This window comes from Schistocerca gregaria, chromosome 2 (assembly GCF_023897955.1).
Source record: "Schistocerca gregaria isolate iqSchGreg1 chromosome 2, iqSchGreg1.2, whole genome shotgun sequence".
NCBI classification, from domain to species: domain Eukaryota; kingdom Metazoa; phylum Arthropoda; class Insecta; order Orthoptera; family Acrididae; genus Schistocerca; species Schistocerca gregaria.
Window position 1 is genome coordinate 477042740 of NC_064921.1, and position 19359 is coordinate 477062098.

General features: G+C 42.9%; 1 protein-coding gene across 1 annotated transcript in view; it reads left to right on the forward strand.

Annotated features, from left to right (window-relative positions):
* The window catches only part of LOC126326895 (chromatin assembly factor 1 p55 subunit), a 53976-nt gene extending 35506 nt beyond the window's left edge, over window positions 1-18470 (forward strand). The window contains exons 7-10 of the mRNA XM_049995808.1: window positions 3796-3873; window positions 15128-15262; window positions 16765-16863; window positions 16947-18470. Of these exons, the coding sequence (XP_049851765.1) occupies window positions 3796-3873; window positions 15128-15262; window positions 16765-16863; window positions 16947-17027 (393 nt within the window). The 3' untranslated portion in view covers window positions 17028-18470. The remainder of the gene's footprint in view (window positions 1-3795; window positions 3874-15127; window positions 15263-16764; window positions 16864-16946) is intronic.
* Window positions 18471-19359: the final 889 nt, after the last annotated feature.

A 19359-nucleotide genomic window follows, 5' to 3' on the forward strand; every position in this document is an offset into this window, starting at 1 on the left:
GTTAGAAAATTTAAAAAGGGAAATGGATAGGTTAAAGTTAGATATCGTGGGAATTAGTGAAGTTCGGTGGCAGGAGGAACAAGACTTCTGGTCAGGTGAACACAGGGTTATAAACACAAAATCAAATAGGGGTAATGCAGGAGTAGGTTTAATAATGAATAGGAAAATAGGAATGCGGGTAAGCTACTACAAACAGCATAGTGAACGCATTATTGTGGCCAAGATAGATACGAAGCCCACACCTACTACAGTATTACAAGTTTATATGCCAACTAGCTCTGCAGATGATGAAGAAATTGAAGAAATGTACGATGAAATAAAAGAAGTTATTCAGATAGTGAAGGGAGACGAAAATTTAATAGTAATGGGTGACTGGAATTCGAGTGTAGGAAAAGGGAGAGAAGGAAACATAGTAGGTGAATATGGATTGGGGCTAAGAAATGAAAGAGGAAGCCGCCTAATAGAATTTTGCACAGAGCACAACTTAATCATAGCTAACACTTGGTTTAAGAATCATGAAAGAAGGTTGTATACATGGAAGAACCCTGGAGATACTAAAAGGTATCAGATAGATTATATAATGGTAAGACAGAGATTTAGGAACCAGGTTTTAAGTTGTAAGACATTTCCAGGGGCAGATGTGGACTCTGACCACAATCTGTTGGTTATGACCTGTAGATTAAAACTGAAGAAACTGCAAAAATGTGGGAAATTAAGGAGATGGGACCTGGATAAACTGAAAGAACCAGAGGTTGTACAGAGTTTCAGAGAGAGCATAAGGGAACAATTGACAGGAATAGGGGAAAGAAATACAGTAGAAGAAGAATGGGTAGCTCTGAGGGATGTAGTAGTGAAGGCAGCAGAGGATAAAGTAGGTACAAAGACGAGGGCTGCTAGAAATCCTTGGGTAACAGAAGAAATATTGAATTTAATTGATGAAAGGAGAAAATATAAAAATGCAGTAAATGAAGCAGGCAAAAAGGAATACAAACGTCTCAAAAATGAGATCGACAGGAAGTGCAAAATGGCTAAACAGGGATGGCTAGAGGACAAATGTAAGGATGTAGAAGCTTATCTCACTAGGGGTAAGATAGATACTGCCTACAGGAAAATTAAAGAGACCTTTGGAGAGAAGAGAACCACGTGTATGAATATCAAGAGCTCAGATGGCAGCCCAGTTCTAAGCAAAGAAGGGAAGGCAGAAAGGTGGAAGGAGTATATAGAAGGTTTATACAAGGGCGATGTACTTGAGGACAATATTATGGAAATAGAAGAGGATGTAGATGAAGACGAAATGGGAGATACGATACTGCGTGAAGAGTTTGACAGAGCACTGAAAGACCTGAGTCGAAACAAGGCCCCCGGAGTAGACAACATACCATTAGAACTACTGACGGCCTTGGGAGAGCCAGTCATGACAAAACTCTACCAGCTGGTGAGCAAGATGTATGAGACAGGCGAGATACCCTCAGACTTCAAGAAAGCAGGTGCTGACAGATGTGAAAATTACCGAACTATCAGTTTAATAAGCCACGGCTGCAAAATACTAACGCGAATTCTTTACAGACGAATGGAAAAACTGGTAGATGCAGACCTCGGGGAGGATCAGTTTGGATTCCGTCGAAATGTTGGAACACGTGAGGCAATACTGACCTTACGACTTATCTTAGAAGAAAGATTAAGAAAAGGCAAACCTACGTTTCTAGCATTTGTAGACTTAGAGAAAGCTTTTGACAATGTTGACTGGAATACTCTCTTTCAAATTCTGAAGGTGGCAGGGGTTAAATAAAGGGAGCGAAAGGCTATTTACAGTTTGTACAGAAACCAGATGGCAGTTATGAGTCGAGGGGCATGAAAGGGAAGCAGTGGTTGGGAAAGGAGTCAGACAGGGTTGTAGCCTCTCCCCGATGTCATTCAATCTGTATATTGAGCAAGCAGTAAAGGAAACAAAAGAAAAATTTGGAGTAGGTATTAAAATTCATGGAGACGAAGTAAAAACCTTGAGGTTCGCCGATGACATTGTAATTCTGTCAGAGACGGCAAAGGACTTGGAAGAGCAGTTGAACGGAATGGACAGTGTCTTGAAAGGAGGATATAAGATGAACATTAACAAAAGCAAAACGAGGATAATGGAATGTAGTCAAATTAAATCGGGTGATGCTGAGGGAATTAGATTAGGAAATGAGACACTTAAAGTAGTAAAGAAGTTTTGCTATTTAGGAAGTAAAATAACTGATGATGGTCGAAGTAGAGAGGATATAAAATGTAGACTGGCAATGGCAAGGAAAGCGTTTCTGAAGAAGAGAAATTTGTTAACATCGAATATAGATTTATGTATCAGGAAGTCGTTTCTGAAAGTATTTGTTTGGAGTGTAGCCATGTATGGAAGTGAAACATGGACGATAACTAGTTTGGACAAGAAGAGAATAGAAGCTTTCGAAATGTGGTGCTACAGAAGAATACTGAAGATAAGGTGGATAGATCACGTAACTAATGAGGAGGTATTGAATAGGATTGGGGAGAAGAGAAGTTTGTGGTACAACTTGACTAGAAGAAGGGATCGGTTGGTAGGACATGTTTTGAGGCATCAAGGGATCACAAATTTAGCATTGGAGGGCAGCGTGGAGGGTAAAAATCGTAGAGGGAGACCGAGAGATGAGTACACTAAGCAGATTCAGAAGGATGTAGGTTGCAGTAGGTACTGGGAGATGAAGCAGCTTGCACAGGATAGAGTAGCATGGAGAGCTGCATCAAACCAGTCTCAGGACTGAAGACAACAACAACAACAATTTGATACAGCGCAGTATGCATGACAGATAACAAAGAAATTCAGGTCTTTATCTAGTGCACATATCTGACTGTAAGGCGGGCAAAAATAAATTCATTTTGCACCTGATATTTTTTGAAAAATAGAATAATTATTTCTTACCAGCTGGTACGCCATCTCTCAGCACAGGCATCAGCATTTGGTGAGCAGTACAGCCGTAACAAAAGCAGCCTCTGCATGGAGTGCAAAGATCTCATGTGTATCAGTGAAAGGGTTAATAGGTTTGTTATGTTGCACATTATGTTTTAAGTCACACTTAAAATTAATAATTGACAAGCATTCTATCAAATGTACATTGAGATTATCCAAAATTCAGAGTTCTGTGGTAAATTCTGTACTGGATTTATTTAAAGAAGTATTCCATTTAGGGAAATGTGGAGATCAGTAAGAATCTTGACCTGGATAAAGTGGTCACCAAAATGACATTTCCTTTTGCAGAGCTTTCATAAGTTTTTCTTCAGATAAAAGAAACTGCAGAAAGACCCACCACTACTTAAAGTTCTTACTTCTCTGTTAATAGCAGCGTGTTGTTAAATGAAGGGATTGCATCTGTGTGGTATCGGTGTATTAACTGTGCATTTGTCCTCCCCATCTCATCCAGGATTTTTCAGTTTTCTTCATCATGAATAGTAATTGTTAGCAACTGTTGTATCCTGCTTTTGGTTAAAAGGTATACACAAAACTAATTAGAAAAATATAAGAAAATTGATTTTTGTGTTGTACTACCCAGAAATGCATTCAAAATTATATATGCAGTTATTAAAATTTAATTTGTAACAATTGTAAGTGATTGTATTTTAGTATAAAATAGTGAGTTTTTCATTGCAGTAGGAAAATGTGGTATGTAAACAAAGATTTGAAGTGTTCCATTTAGAATATTAACAGTTGTTATTGGTTTCTGAGATCATGTCTTTAAAGACATTTCATTTTCTAAAGTTAACCTGATTACTGTGTACCTTTTGTTTCAGACTGTGGCTTTGTGGGATCTTCGAAATCTCAAACTTAAGCTTCATTCATTTGAATCTCACAAGGATGAAATATTCCAGGTTCGTTTAAAAGTACTTAATCTCCATTTACGTGTGTGATAATGTTTTCTTTAAAGCTGTAGGCAGCTTTGTTGTTTCTCCCTTTCCTATTTATCTCGCATGGTGAGAGACAAACTAAAGAAATCTGCGAACAAGTCTTTCGTATGCAAACTTTTTTCATGGATAAATTACATTTTCTTAGTATTAGTTGCAAGAATCTAAGTAAATGATACCAAGTCTTACCATTTAGTTTTCACTCATTATTTTAATGGCATGCTGTTTGTCTAAAGAATTGCATCAGCTGCAAACAACTTTAAATACTGAAACTCAATGAAGAAGAAGAAGAAGAAGAAGAATCCTGTCACACTACCATATAGTACAGCAGCCAACCCCTCCAATGATATTTCATTGGAAACAGTGTACTGGGTTGTTTAGTTCAGATGCCATTAATCACAACTGCTCAGATGACTATGCGGAACAATATTGAACTGATACGATATAAATACCATCCTGTGATTAGTCTACATCTTGTTGAATGGAGAAAGCTAAGTTTCGCACAAAGTATGCTTCCAAAAACTGTTAAATTGCCTGCAGGGCCTAAAAATTATCTACCTTTGCAAAGCATAATAGGTTATACAACTTTCCATCAATCTCTGGGTTTATGCTTACAGTGAAGCCCCTTTTTAACAAATTTGAGGTTCCAAATAATTTTTCCCTTCAATGAGGACCTTTGTCAGAGAACACGTAAGGAGTTGTCAAGAATTGTAATTGAAGAATGTTAATTGAAGGATGTTATTAGGTGATATAAATGCTATATTTAATTACAAAATTACAAATATCCTGTGTGAGCAAATTTAAATTCGGTAAATATATAGTATCGCACTTTCCTTGGAACATATCCTTTAAAAAAATAAATCATGAAGCCTTGTTGGTTTTGTCCTTCAGTCTTATTGCAGTGAAAGTTGTTGCTCCAGTTGGTTTATGTAAGTTGTAATTGATTCATGTACATTAAAAAAAAAGGAAAAGAATTCTCTTGGACAGCTACAGTAAAACTTAGTTCAGTGGCTGCCGCCGTTGTCATTTGTTGTTACAGAATTTCAGGGAGTAACAAACATATGCTTAGGCTGTAGCATGCTGAATCTCATCTTCTTCCTCTCAAGAAATAAAATGGATTTCTCTGCGACTGTGACTATTTATAATGAAATATTTCAAAGGATTAGAAAAAAGTGGTGTAAAATGTGGGAAATGATGCTTTAAGCATTAAGTGACATATAACCCCAATTTGCATTTTTGCAGTTTCTCTAAGATATATCTACATAATATGCGTCAAAATACTTGTCTGGGACTTGCATCTAATAAGTTTCTTATCTAATAAAAATTGCCAATGTAACTGGAAGTGATAATTCTCTGAGAAGTAGACTCATTTGACTTCATTTACGAGGGTGGTTTGAAAAGTTCTCAGAAACACCACGAGAGGTCAGCACTAGTGCAATGAGTTGTTCACATGATATTCATTGGACTGTTTCTTGTAAACACGTGCCTCATCAGTGCTCTTTGAAGAGAGCTGTGGTGGTGATGTGGCTCTGTTGTTCCTGCATAGTGATCTGCGAAGATGGAAAAAGAGATTCAAGTAGTGACTAAGTCCTTCATAAAGAAAAGTATAAAAGCAAAGGACATTCATGCCGATTTCCAGAATACATTGGGGGACACTGCTCCTTCGTATTCAGCTGTTGCCTAGTGGACAAATGAATTTAAATTTGGTCGGGAGAGCTTAGATGATTTGTGCAGTGGTTGGCCAAGATGTCACTACCCCATAAATCATTGCAAAAGTGCATAAAATGGTCATGGGAGATAGCTGATTGAAAGTGCATCAAATTGCTCGTGAATGCCAGATGTCATATGAAAGGATACATCACATTTTAACTGAAGAATTACAAATGAATATGCAAGATGGGGGCTGTGACTCTTGGTGCTCGATCAAAAACGCAGGAGAATTGACATATCAGAACATTTGGCCCATTTTAGGAGAAACAAAAAGATTTTTTGCACTAATTTGTGACCACAGATGAAACTTGGATGCACTACTATACCTCAGAGACAAAGTAACAGCAGTGGAAACTTGCTGATTCTCTGCCACCAAAGAAGCAAACATGATTTCTTCAGAAGGAAATTCATGGTATCAGTGTTCTGGGATGTGAAGGGGACTCTGTTTGCTCAGGGGGGAGATAAATCTACAAACAGTTACAGGGGAATACTATGCTAACCTCATGGACAAATTGCAACAGAAGATACGCCAAAAAGGCCAGGTTTAGCAATGAAGAAAATCATCTTCCATCAAGACAATGTGCACCCACACATGTGTTGTCACCATAGCAAAATTACACGAACTGAGGTATGAATTGTTGCCAAACCCACCTTATTCACCTGATATGGCTCCGTCACACTTCCATCTCTTCCCAGAACTGAAATTTCTTCTTTGTGGACGAAGATTCACTTCAAACAGAGAATTGATAGCCAGAGTTGACAACTATTTTAAAGGCCTGGGGAAAACAGATTTTTGAGATGGGATCAAGGCACTGGAACGTCGTAGGACCAAGTGCATTAATCTGCAAGGAGACTACATTGAAAAACAAAAAAGTTTCAGTGATATAAGTACTTTTTTCTGTTCAGTTCAAAGAACTTATCAAACCACCATCATAATAACCACAATTAATGGTTCTTGGAAGTCCTGCAACTGTCATTCATTACATAAATAGTGAAATACTGCATCAATTTTGTATTTTTCATTCTTAGCGTAACATGTTTTGAATTAGTATTTTGTGCGGTGTTTACATATGTGTTGTTCCACATGTCGTGCACTGTAATTCTTTTTGAGGTTATCAGGTTTTGTGCCGCCTCAATTATGTAGAGAACTACACACATACAAACTATCACTCACATTATTTGTGAAATATCGCAAAAAATACTTACATAAAGATTTGTATTTGACAATGAGAATAAATTTTTGGAACTTGTGTTGCTAAGCATGAAAAATTATACAACTAGTGCTGTGTTTAAACCATAAGGATTGGTTGCAAAATTAGCAATTCTTTCAACCACTACAAGTGACCAGACAACGAAACACATTAAATATGATTTGAATAACACAAATCAAGACTATCACAACAATTACACAGGTGTACATGTGTAGTAGAGACAGTTTGGATCAGCCACCAAGCCGAGTAGCAGTTGGTAGTGGCAGGAGGTCAAGAATTGTTTAGACTTTACCTCTTCACCGGTTCAGTAGTGATAAATTAACCAAGTAACGTTTGTAAACACTTATGGCCAGTGCCATGCCATCGTAATTTAATGTCGATTACTTCAGTTCTTTTCCCCATGAACTTTTTTTCAGAAAGTGTAAATTGCAGTAAAGTTATAAATATGTTAATGCAAAAGTCAGATGCAAATTAACACTGTGGACATAGGAAATTTGACAGGAACATAAAAGCAGGATTATACTGTATTTGGCTTTAACCATGTGCTATCCCAGCTCCAGAGACTTAAGATAAGTTGTGTAATTTGGAGGAATGAACAAAATATTTGTACAGGGGGCAGGTCAATAAAATATTTTCCTTACTGCTCCACACTTCTTGGCATCCTCCCCCTGCGGGTTCGGGGGTAAGAATAGGCCCGCGGTATTCCTGCCTGTCGTAAGAGGCGATTAAAAGGAGTCTCCAAAGTTTCGGCCTTATGATATGGCCCCCTCTTTGGTTTGACCTGCCAATTTCAAAATTTCCGTTGTTAGTACGTGCCATTTGGGGAAGGACGCCTTACGTGGTGTTTTTCTATTGGTCCATCGTGCACCTCCATCTTGCTTGCTATCTATTGTCGTGTGGAGGGATTTACACTCCATGTCTTCTGGGTTGCCTCCTTGTCTTGTGCGCAATCCCTTTCTTAGTGCCCACGACAACTGTGGACCCTTTCAACACCTAAAATCCAGCACGGTAGCCAGTCTGTTGTGGTGGGGTCGTCATGTACCCTCTTGGTGGTAGCCCCCTGACCACGCAGGGATCGCATTACAGATGCCAGAGCTGTTTCCTCCCCACGCATGCCAAGGAGTATGTGCCCATCTTGTCTGGGGCACGGGGACTCCGGGCAATGGGATATCGGCCAGGTACCCGTTGCTTTGGCTGGGTGGTGCCCTTGGGGAGAGCCCTCGTTCGGAGTAGGTGGCATCTGGGCGGATGTGGCGCAATGAAGTGCCAATAAATCTCACCAAGCTGGTGGTCACACTGCCACCAGCGTCTCTAAGCGAGGCAGAATTGAATTTGATGCTGCACAATATGACCCTCAGTCGTTCCCCTCGTTGGCTGCACCGTGGGGGACGCAGATCTAGTGCCAAGCTGGAGCCTTATGTACCGCAATACCTTGTGTGCAGCAGGACTGATGGTGACTCCTTTCTTTCGACAAAGCCTATGTTTTTTGTGGAACACCAGGAGGATAAGTTGGGATATGGCGGGGTTGTCTAAAATGAGGAATGGGTCCATCCTCCTCAAGACGTCCTCCCGAGCCCAGTCACGGGCGTTGCTCTTGTGTGATAAGCTGGGAGACGTCCCTGTTACTGTCACTCCCCACAGTAGCTTAAATATGATCCAGGGGATTATTTACCATCGCGACCTCTTGTTACAGTCCGATGACGAGCTGAGAGCTGACTTGGAACGACGTGGTGTGCATTTTGTCCGTCGTGTGCACAGAGGACCCAAGACCAACAGGGTGGCCACCGGTGCCTTTATCTTGGCCTTCGAGGGTGCTGTCTTGCCTGAGAAGGTCAAGATAATGGTTTACCGTTGTGACGTCAAGCCATACGTCCCTCCCCCGATGTGGTGCTTCCAGTGCTGGAAGTTTGGGCATATGTCCTCCCGTTGCCCATCCAGCGTCACATGTTGAGATTGCTGACGCCCCTCTCATCCCGATTCTCCATGTGCGCCTCCGCCTGTCTGTCAACTGTGGGGAACACCACTCTCCATGCTCGCCGGACTGCCCCGTTCTTCATAAGGAGTGGAAGATTATGGAATTTAAGACCCTGGACCGGCTTACTTATTGCAAGGCAAAACTGAAATTTGAAAGGTTGCATCCTGTCCCTCTTCAAACTTCTTATGCTGCAGCCACGTTATCGTCGCCCTCGCGGACGGCAGTTGTCGCCTCATCTGTGCCACCTTCAGTGGGCCCTCGGGGCCGTACATCTCTGTCTGCCCCCCTCGTGTCTGGGGGCAATCCTTCCTCTGTTGCCCCCTTAGCAGTTGGGGGGCAAACCCCCTTCGGTCACTCCCCCCGCACATGCTTCGGGAGTGACATCTGCTCCAAAACCAGGGGGCTTGATCCCTCCCCCTCCTCCTCTGCCGGCGTTCTCTCTGCCAGCTCCTCTCTCGCGGAAGGGGTCCCTCGGGGCCCTCCCTTCTTTCGTTTCTTCTGATACCCCACCGGATGTCAGCCAGTGGCTGAAGGTTCCTCCACCTGCTGGTCGTAGGGCTTCTGCGTCGTCGTCAGCCTCCGACGCTCCTTCAGAGAAACTCTCCCAGCCCTCTAAGCCAAAGGACAGACGCGAGAAGAAGGAACGGAACGTGTCGAAGAAGGACGCTCCGGCAGTTTCAGTACCGCCTGCTGTCAATAGTTCTGGCTCTGGGGATGAGGTGGAGATCCTCGCCTCTGCCGCGGATCTCGCCCTCATGGAACCCTCTGGGGCCTCTCCTATGGACACAGCTGACTCTCGCCCAGTGGCGGCCATTGACTCTGCGGCGCCGTCTGCCTCTTAGTCGCCTTCACGCCCTCCCAGTCCCTTCCTGCTTCCATTTTCCAGTGGAATTGCGGCAGTTATTTCCGCCACCTGCCTGTGCTCTGGATGCTTCTGAGTGTTTCCCCTGTTCTCTGCATTGCTCTTTAGGAAACTTGGTTTCCAGCAATGTGGACCCCCGCCCTTCGCGGTTATCGGGGATACTATAAGAACCGCGCTGACTGTCAACGAGCTTCAGGTGGAGTTTGCCTCTTTGTTCACCACTCTGTCTGTAGCTCGCCAGTACCCATTCTGACGCCTTTAGAGGCAGTCGCTGTCAGGATTGAGTTCTCGCTGGCTATTACTGTTTGCTCCGTTTACGTTCCTCCGTATGGGCAGCTCCCCCGGTATGTCTTGGTTGCGCTGCTGGCTCAACTCCCGCCGCCATTGCTGCTTCTGGGCGATTTCAATGCCCACAACCCTCTATGGGGGTGGGACTGTCTCCGATGACCGCGGTCGCGCTGTGGAGCATGTGTTGGCTCAGCTCGACCTTAGCCTCTTGAACAACGGTGCTCCCACGCATTTCAGTGTGGCCCATGGCTCGTTCTCGGCCATTGATCTCTCTCTTTGCAGCCCCGGACTTGTCCCATCCCTTCACTGGAGAGTGCATCCTGACCTGTGTGGTAGTGACCATTTTCCCATCTATTTGTCACTGCCCCAGTGTCATTCTTCTGGGCGCCTGCCCCGCTGGGCTCTCAACAGGGCTGACTGGCCGGCTTTTATTTCCGCTGCCACCATTGCTTCTCCCCCACAGGGTGACATTGACGAGGTGGTCCGTGTCTTGACCTCGTCAATTATTTCTGCGGTCGAGACTGCCATCCCTCGCTCTTCTGGACTCCCTCGGAGGAAGGCTGTCCCCTGGTGGTCGCCGGAGATTGCTGAGGCTATTCGCGACCGTAGGCGGGCTCTCCAGCGTCATAAGCGGCACCCGTCTCTGGATACCCTCATCGCCTTTAAGAAGCTCCGTGCCTTGGCCCGTCGTCTTATTGCACGGCGTAAGCAAGAGTGCTGGGAGAAGTACATTTCATCCTTGGGCTCCCGTGTCTCCCCGTCGCTCGTGTGGTCCCGCATCCGGCGGATTTATGGATACCAGACCCCTATGGGTGTTCCTGGAATCTCCCTGGACGGCGCTGTCTGCACGGACGCTGCCACCATTGCTGACCACCTTGCCACGCACTTTGCTACGAGCTCTGCGACTGCAACTTACCCTCCTGCCTTTCGCTATCTAAAGGAGCGCGCCGAGCGGACGCCGTTATCATTCCACACACGTCGTTCTGAAAAATACAATGCTCCTTTCAGCGAGAGGGAATTCCTCGCTGCCCTCGCCGATTGCCCTGATACAGCGTCAGGACCGGACTGCATCCACACGCAGATGCTGAAGCATCTCTCCGGGGACTGCCAGAGACACATCCTCACCATCTTTAACCACATTTGGAGCGAGGGCGTGTTCCCGTCGCAATGGCGAGAGGGTGTTATCGTCCCCCATCTTGAAGCCCGGTGCAGACCCTCTGGCGGTGGACGGCTATCGTCCCATTACCCTCACCAACGTTTTGTGCAAATTGCTCGAACGTATGGTGGGGTGGCGTTTGTGTTAGGTCCTTGAGTCGCGCGGTCTCCTCGCTTCATCCCAGGGTGGCTTCCGTCAGGGCCGGTCTGCTGCGGACAATTTGGTGCGGCTGGAATCTGCTATCCGTACGGCCTTTTCCTGCCGTCAGCATCTCGTTGCTGTATTTTTTGATCTGCAGAAGGCATATGACACAACATGGAGGCATCATATCCTTGCTACGTTGCGCGAGTGGGGTCTTCGTGGTCAGCTCCCAGCTTTTCTTCAAAACTTTTTATTGCGCCGCTCTTTCCGGGTGCAAGTCAGTGCCGCCTCTAGTTCATCTTATATGCAGGAAAATGGGGTCCCGCAGGGCTCGGTGTTGAGCGTTTCCTTATTTCTAGTGGCCATTAATGGTCTGGCTGCAGCTGTGGGGTCGTTGGTGTCTTCTTCTTTGTATGCCTACGACTTCTGCATCTCATTCAGCTCAACGACTACAGGAGTCGCTGAACGCAGGCTGCAAGCAGCCGTTCGCAAGGCGGCATCATGGGCTCTGACTCATGGATTTCAGTTCTCTGTGGCCAAGACTCGAGTTATGCACTTCTGCAGGAGTCGGACGGTCCACCCTCATCCGGAACTTTACCTCGACGGTCACCTACTTGAAGTGGTGGACACTAGCCGCTTCTTAGGACTTGTCTTTGATGCCCGGCTCACATGGGTTCCTCATATTACTCAGCTGAAGCAAAAGTGCTGGCGGCACCTCAACGCCCTCCGCTGCCTGAGCCATGCGTCTTGGGGTGCAGATTGCAGCACGCTGTTGCGATTGTACAGAGCCCTTGTGCAGTCCAGGCTTGATTATGGGAGCCTGGCCTATGGGTCTGCATCACCCTCAGTGTTGACGTTGTTGGACCCCATACACCACTGTGGGGTTCGGCTTGCAACTGGCGCTTTCCGTACGAGCCCCGTGGATAGTCTGCTGGTGGAGGCCGGGGTTCCCCCGCTGCGGATTCGCCGCCACCGACTGCTCGCTGACTATGCTGTCCACGTGCATTGCTCACCGGGCCATCCCAATCATCGCCTGCTTTTCCCTGCCAGGGTCCTCCCTCTGCCCGACCGGCGACCTAGGTCTGGGCTTTCCATTGCTGTCCGCGTCCAGTCCCTGCTGTCGGAACTGGGGTCGTTCCCTCTTCTGCCGCCCTTCTGGGCCTGTGCATCCACGCCTCCCTGGTGTATGACCCGTCCGTCCGTCCACCTGGACTTGGCACAGGAACCCAAGGACTCAGTTCCGCATGTGGCCCTCCGTCACCGTTTTCTTGCGCTCGTCGCCTCATTTTCAGGCTGTGAGCCTGTCTACACTGATGGTTCCCTGGTGGGTGGTCGTCCTGCCTACGCTTTTCCTCACGCCGCCCATGTTGAACAGCGCTCCTTGCCGGCTGGCTGCAGTATTTTTACTGCAGAGCTGGTGGCCATATTGCGCGCTCTTGAGCATATGCGTTCCTGCTCAGGTACGTCCATCGTCATCTGCAGTGACTCCCTGAGCAGCCTCCAGGCTATCGACCGCTGCTATACCTCTTCTCCTCTGGTATCCTTTATTCAGGAGTCTGTTTTTGCCATTACCTGCTCTGGTCGTTCGGTGGTCTTTGTTTGGACGCCAGGTCACATTGGCATCCCGGGGAATGAACGTGTCGACAGGCTGGCCAAAGGGGCAGTCGACGCCCCCACTTTGGTGATCGGCCTCCCGGCTCGTGATTTGCAGCTGGCATTGCGCCGTAAGGTGCTTCAGATGTGGCGTGACGAGTGGCGTAGCCTGACTTCGCCGAATAAACTGCGGGCTGTTAAGGAGACGACCGATGTGTGGTGGTCCTCCCTGCGGGCTTCTCACAGGGACTCTGTCATCCTGTGTCGGCTCCGCATCGGCCATACCTACCTGACGCACGGACATCTTTTGCGTCAGGAGGATCCCGCCCTGTGTCAGTGTGGGTCCCGGTTGACGGTCGCCCACATTTTGTTGGAGTGTCCCCGCCTGCGCACCCTCCGGCAGAATTTTAATCTCCCGGTCACGTTGCCTTTGGTTTTATGCGACGATGCCTCCATGGCTGACGACGTTTTAAATTTTATCCATGGTAGTCCTTTTTATGGTTCCATTTAGGGGGGACCTGTCCCTTTCCCTTTCTGTGTATCTTGTCCTCGAGTGTCTCATTGGTTGCAGATTTTAATGTGTGTATTCGGATGGTTGACTCTCTCCCAATTTTTGTTCCCATGGTCAGTCAACCAGTCTCCGGCCCTCTTCTTTTCTTCCGTTTCTTTCTGTCCAGTGTTCATCTGTACTCTTCTTGTCTCTAGTGTTCGCTGACACATTGTTCTTTCAGTGACTGGGGGGTGGGGCGTCTCCCCCCCCCCCCCCCCTCCCCTTGGGGTTTTACCTGTTCCATAAATTTTTGTTTCACCTGTTTTTGGAATGGGGCACTGATGACCTTAGCTGTTTAGTCCCCCTTAAACATCCCAACAAGCACCATCTTGGCATCCAAATGCCTGAAAAGATTTGATGTCTTCAGGCACTTCCAGTGTACTCAGAAGTACAGTTTCTAAAAAACCTGTGAATTTTAAACTTTCGTATTATTAGTGGGGGCCGCTTATCAACCCCACCTCTACACACAATAGTTCATTCTTCCTTTACGTTTATCTCCATTGCACACACTCCCTTAGTGGAATAAGAGTTTGCATGAAGTAAATTTTAAAATTTTCAATGCTATTTCATGAGAATTCTGCTGCCGTGTTTCTGCTCATAAGAATGCTGCCACTTCGCATGCCTGTGAAGTATTTTAAAAGAAGGTGTGTACATCTTTTCCCTACAGTTAGAAAAAGGAAGTGCATTCAAAAAACCGGCCACGCTTCGTAGCTTTTGTTTGTTTGCCTATGAATGACTTGACACTTCTTTCAGTGAATCATCTGCTTTATTTCTAACCAATTCCGACATCAATAAACGTAGACCTACGAATACGAATGTTTCTCTTAGATCCATAGAGATTGTTAGCTTCGGCATTTAAGAATACTCCCTTCGTTTTGACAATGCCGCACGTGTCAACAATGCGAGATTGTATTTCTTTGCCATGTTTGAAATATCTCTCTTAATATTGTCATCACTGCTGAGGATGATCGTTAGCTTTTGCTGAACTGTAAGCCTTCTACATTTGCACAAACTCCATAAAAGTTAATTGCTAACCTTACACTATTCAGTTAACAAAAACTACTTTTTGCGCTTTGTAAACTTGGTGAAAGTGACATGGAATAAATTTGAGAAGCGTGACCGGTATGTCATGTGAAATGGAAAGAAATGGGAAACTCTGTTGGACATGTTATGAGTTAAGTGAAAACTGGATTACAGTTTGCAAAATTTTCACATTTATTACTCAAAAGTGCTCTTTTTTCTTGAAATGGAGTTCACTAAAATAGAGAGAAGTAACATACTCCTTAGGAGAGATTCACTGATGCAGCCAGAAAATTTTTTTTAAATCCAAATTTCCATAAATTTGGGGTTTTACTGTATATGCAGTAGAGCATTCAGCTATGTACCTTCACACATGAATTAAGAATAAGGGTTGTTGTTACTGACAATGGAGAGTTCCATTTGGTACCATCACCATTTTCTTGTGTATTTGTTTTCTCTTCCACCTTTTAAGTTAAAAGAATGGGGTTCCGAAACAAAGAATGGGGTTCCTCAGCAGTCATGTTTGCTTTGCCTTACTTCATATTTTTAATTCATCATTATAACTTCAATTTTTTACCCACACACAATTTGTTGATGTAAGTCATTGTTGTTATATGAAATATGTTCTTATTTGCTATTGCTTTGTTGTACATTTATCAGTAAAAAATGTTTGGTTCCCTTTAACTATTGACTAATACAAAGCAAATTGTCACAGGTTCAGTGGTCTCCTCATAATGAGACAATCCTTGCTTCAAGTGGAACAGATAGAAGACTACACGTTTGGGACTTAAGTAAGATTGGAGAGGAGCAGAGTGGCGAGGATGCTGAAGACGGACCTCCAGAACTTTTGGTTAGTTGCATTCTGTCATCTCTTATGACAGTAGAAAAGGAAAAGTGTTATAATGGTTATTTTCTACATGGATCGTATGAAATAAAAAGGCATACATGTTCCTCCCAACACTGTTAAATGAATGGTGTCTTCTTACCTGCCTTTGTGGTAAATCTGTGAAACTGCTATGTTGTTGAAGACTTGGGTGCCTTTTACCCAAGGACACTAAGTTGCAACAGTGTTAGTGTTAGAGAGAGTGTGTGTGTGTGTGTGTGTGTGTGTGTGTGTGTGTGTCAGTGACCCTTCCGTATATCTGTCAAGTGTTTCCTCTGGCAGTATTCTCTACTTGCCAGGTTAGCACAATATTACTGCCAGAATATGGTGCAAGATGTATCTACTTCATTGTAATTCTGGTCCATTGCTACACTGAATAAGTTTTTACGCATGTTCCGTACTTGAATTGTTAAAATTCCACCTTTCATTAACTGTTTACCTAATGCTGTCTTCAGTTGGAGATATGTGTTTGACTTAACTTGCATTAAAAAGTAATCCATTATCAATTCACTTTTGAATTCAATGGAAGGTAATTATTTGTATGCAATTATCAAAAATTATACGCAGATGTGTGATCAGTACATTTTTTGCACAAGTTCTGGATATAGCAGCTGAACTGTCTGACAGTTGTTGCCAATATTGGTGAGCCTGACACGTCTAATTTGGATTACTCTTACATGCCCTTGTACCAGATCATGTCCAACCCTCCCCACCCCTAAATTCCATAGTGCTAATGAGTGCACAAGTTATGCAAAAGTTCAAGTTAACAAAACAGCTGTTTGAAGAAATTAATTTTGTAGATATTATGTGTTTCACAGATCAGTGTGTTCAAAATATGATCTTACAAAAGGTAAATATAAGAATAGTCAGTATGAAGATGGTGAGCAAAATAGCAGGAGCAACATTAATGGCTACAGAAAGTAAGTTCACTCTACAGCAGCTTGTGCATTTGTTTATTCAAACCTTCCTGGCTGATTAAAGCTGTGCCATACCAAAATCAAACTTGGGACCTTTGAAGTAAAACTTGAGGTTGGGTTGTGAATCACTCTTGGACAGCTTAATGGGTAAAGTATTTGCTCACAAAAGACAGATGTCCCAGGTTAAAATCAGCCTGGCAAATAGTTATAATCTACCATTGTTTTATTGCTAGGTTTTTTAAACAGCTTTTGTCACCCTCCTATATCTGTTTCATTGTGTGTTCTTTTGTGAATGTCTTGTGAAAAACCTTATCACATGTTTGGTGACATTGTTTTTCTAAATTTGGACATACTATTGCATTAATTGCAGAATTGTCATAACAAATGCTGTACGTCGGAAGCAGGTTACTTAAGTCAGCCCTGTTGTGTGGAGTAAGGACTTCCTATTTGTGCATTTAGTACACATTGTTCTTTAACTCTTTATCACATTTATTTAGAAATAGTGTGGTCTTTATCTGTCATTCATTCTTTTCTTTTTTTCTCTCTTGTCAGTTCATTCATGGTGGACACACTGCCAAGATATCAGATTTCTCTTGGAACCCAAATGAGCCATGGGTAATTTGCTCAGTTTCTGAGGATAACATTATGCAGGTATATATAGTTTATCTATTGTCTAAAGTTTTGATTGCATTCTTAATAATAAATTGATTGTAACTTAATTCTGGTTTCTGTAGGTGTGGCAGATGGCTGAAAATATTTATAATGATGAAGAACCTGAAGCAGCTGCAGCAGAACTTGAGCCTGGAGCATCATAATTATATTCTCTGGAACTGTGGGCACATCTGATGGTAACTTCCTGTATTAGGAAGTAACAGGAAGCAGAGTTTTTATATAAGCATCCTTATGTTATCACACTTGAATTATTGTTTTTTTGCAATACTATTTTTTGCAGTCTTACTGTGTGTATGTTGACTGTTTGAAAACTGTGTACTTGCAGCTTATTTCCATGTAAGGCTAACATTGACAGTAGGGAGTGTTAATTTTTAATATGAATGCCGTAATAGAGAATACTTAACTGTACCTGTCAGGCTGGCATTTGTTTCATAATTTGAATACTCATCTATACAATGTTGACATATGCTGCTCAGCTTTATTGATGGTTTTTGTGTCCCTTTAAAAGAACTGGCTGAAACTGGACCAATGAAATTTATTTGCTTGTATCAGTGTGAGAGAAAGAATTGGAATTGTTGGAAAAGGGCAATATATTCTTTTAATATTGTCGTATGTGTAAAATATTGATTGTGAACAAGGACTTTGTAATAAGAAGTTGTGGTTAAAAACACATTTACAAAATGTGTGTGTGTGTGTGTGTGTGTGTGTGTGTGTGTGTGTGTGTGTGTGTGTTGATACTGATCATCAATCACACTTCAAATTATGGTTGTAATTTGTCTATGCTTTGTATCCATTAGGCTAATTGTAGCAGGATGGATATATTTTATAATTTATAATTATGATGGTACTGAGGAATCAATCTTCCTTATCACAGACCAGGACTGTTAAAGACTGGAAAATTGATGTCTGTCTGCAAATAAATCAAGATACAATTCACAATGAATTTATTCAAGATAGCAGTTGTAAGCCGCTGGGAAACAAAGAAAGAAAGAATACTGCTGCCATCTTACACTGATTTGTTGTTCAGTAAATTTTGTTACTGGCAGACAAGACCGAAAACATATCTCCAGAAACTGAAGTCTGTTGTGGGTCACATGTATTTACATCCTGAGATTGTTCAAGGACTACAGCCTTGCAGAGTATTATTAGCATGAAGTAATTTGTCCTATAATTCACACTTGTGAATAGTTTAAATGTGATCTACAATCAGTCACTTCAAAAAGGAAAACTACCTGAAGAAAGAAAGCTACATGCTGAAAATTACATGAAGTTAATTTATAATAAAATTTGAAGGAAAAATTAATTTTGGTCTTATTAAATTCAATGAAATATAAAGTACTTATAGGAAAACACGAAAGTTGCAACTAACAAGAAGAAAACGCTGTTTGTTCCAGAGGGGGCAATTTCATCGAAGATACAAACTGTCATCGAACTGAAATGAGTTTACGGTAAAAATTTGTTTAATTATAAGGTTTATTTTAGTATACTTGAAATTAACACTGAAACATTTTAAGTAATATGCGTTTGTAAATATGAAAATGTACTCGTAAGTTACAGCATTAAAATTTTTCAACCATTGTGTATAATTTTTGTGAATTTACTTTTGCCCTTTAAATTCGCTCTTACAAGTATTTAAAATAAGAAAAAAAAACTTTGTTATGCAATAACTAGTTAATTTAAGTGTAAAGGTAGCAGCTCACCAAATAGTAGTAATATGTAGTTGTTGGCAGGCTTGCTAGTTGTTAACCCTTTGCCATATGATTTAAGTTCTGTTAGTGTGAGCTGTTAGTGTGAGCTGTAAGTGGCTGCAGGGTACGGATGCACCTAAAGATTCATGGTGCTTACACACGCTAAGGCTGCGGTGCACTACCCCTGGTGGCATCCGAGGTCGTGGAGACGCCCTCGGGATTTGGAAGTACGTGTGTGAGATACCAATAACGTGACATTTCTACAGGTATCATAAATAACAATTAGTTGCCCATTTGAAATGAAACATTCATTGTCTCAAATGCAATGATATTGTCACAGATGTTTTATTTCCCTTTATAAGCAAACATACATTGATGAAATACATCTTCATAATAATATTCACAACACTGCAATGATCTAAGACTGTATAATATTTTGTTCAAAACATTCTGAGACCTGTTACGTTAGTACGTTGGCAAACATATTTTCAAACACAGCCTCTTCACAATGACATGTACATGAATTTAATAGTTTTAGATTGTATGATATTGTTCAAAACAATCTGGCACATGTAATGCAACCCTGCACTTTTCCATTCCCACGTTTCGCTGCGTCGTTGATGCTTTCTGCACACTACGCAAGCTGTCGCTGGATTTACTTTTGATGGTGTTGGATCAATATGCTTGGGAAAATGTGCCCAGTGTTGCATGTGTAGTCTCTGTGGTATATTGCCAGATGCTTCCCTTCAGATTATATTCTGGTAAAGGTGTAGTTTTCAACAATGAT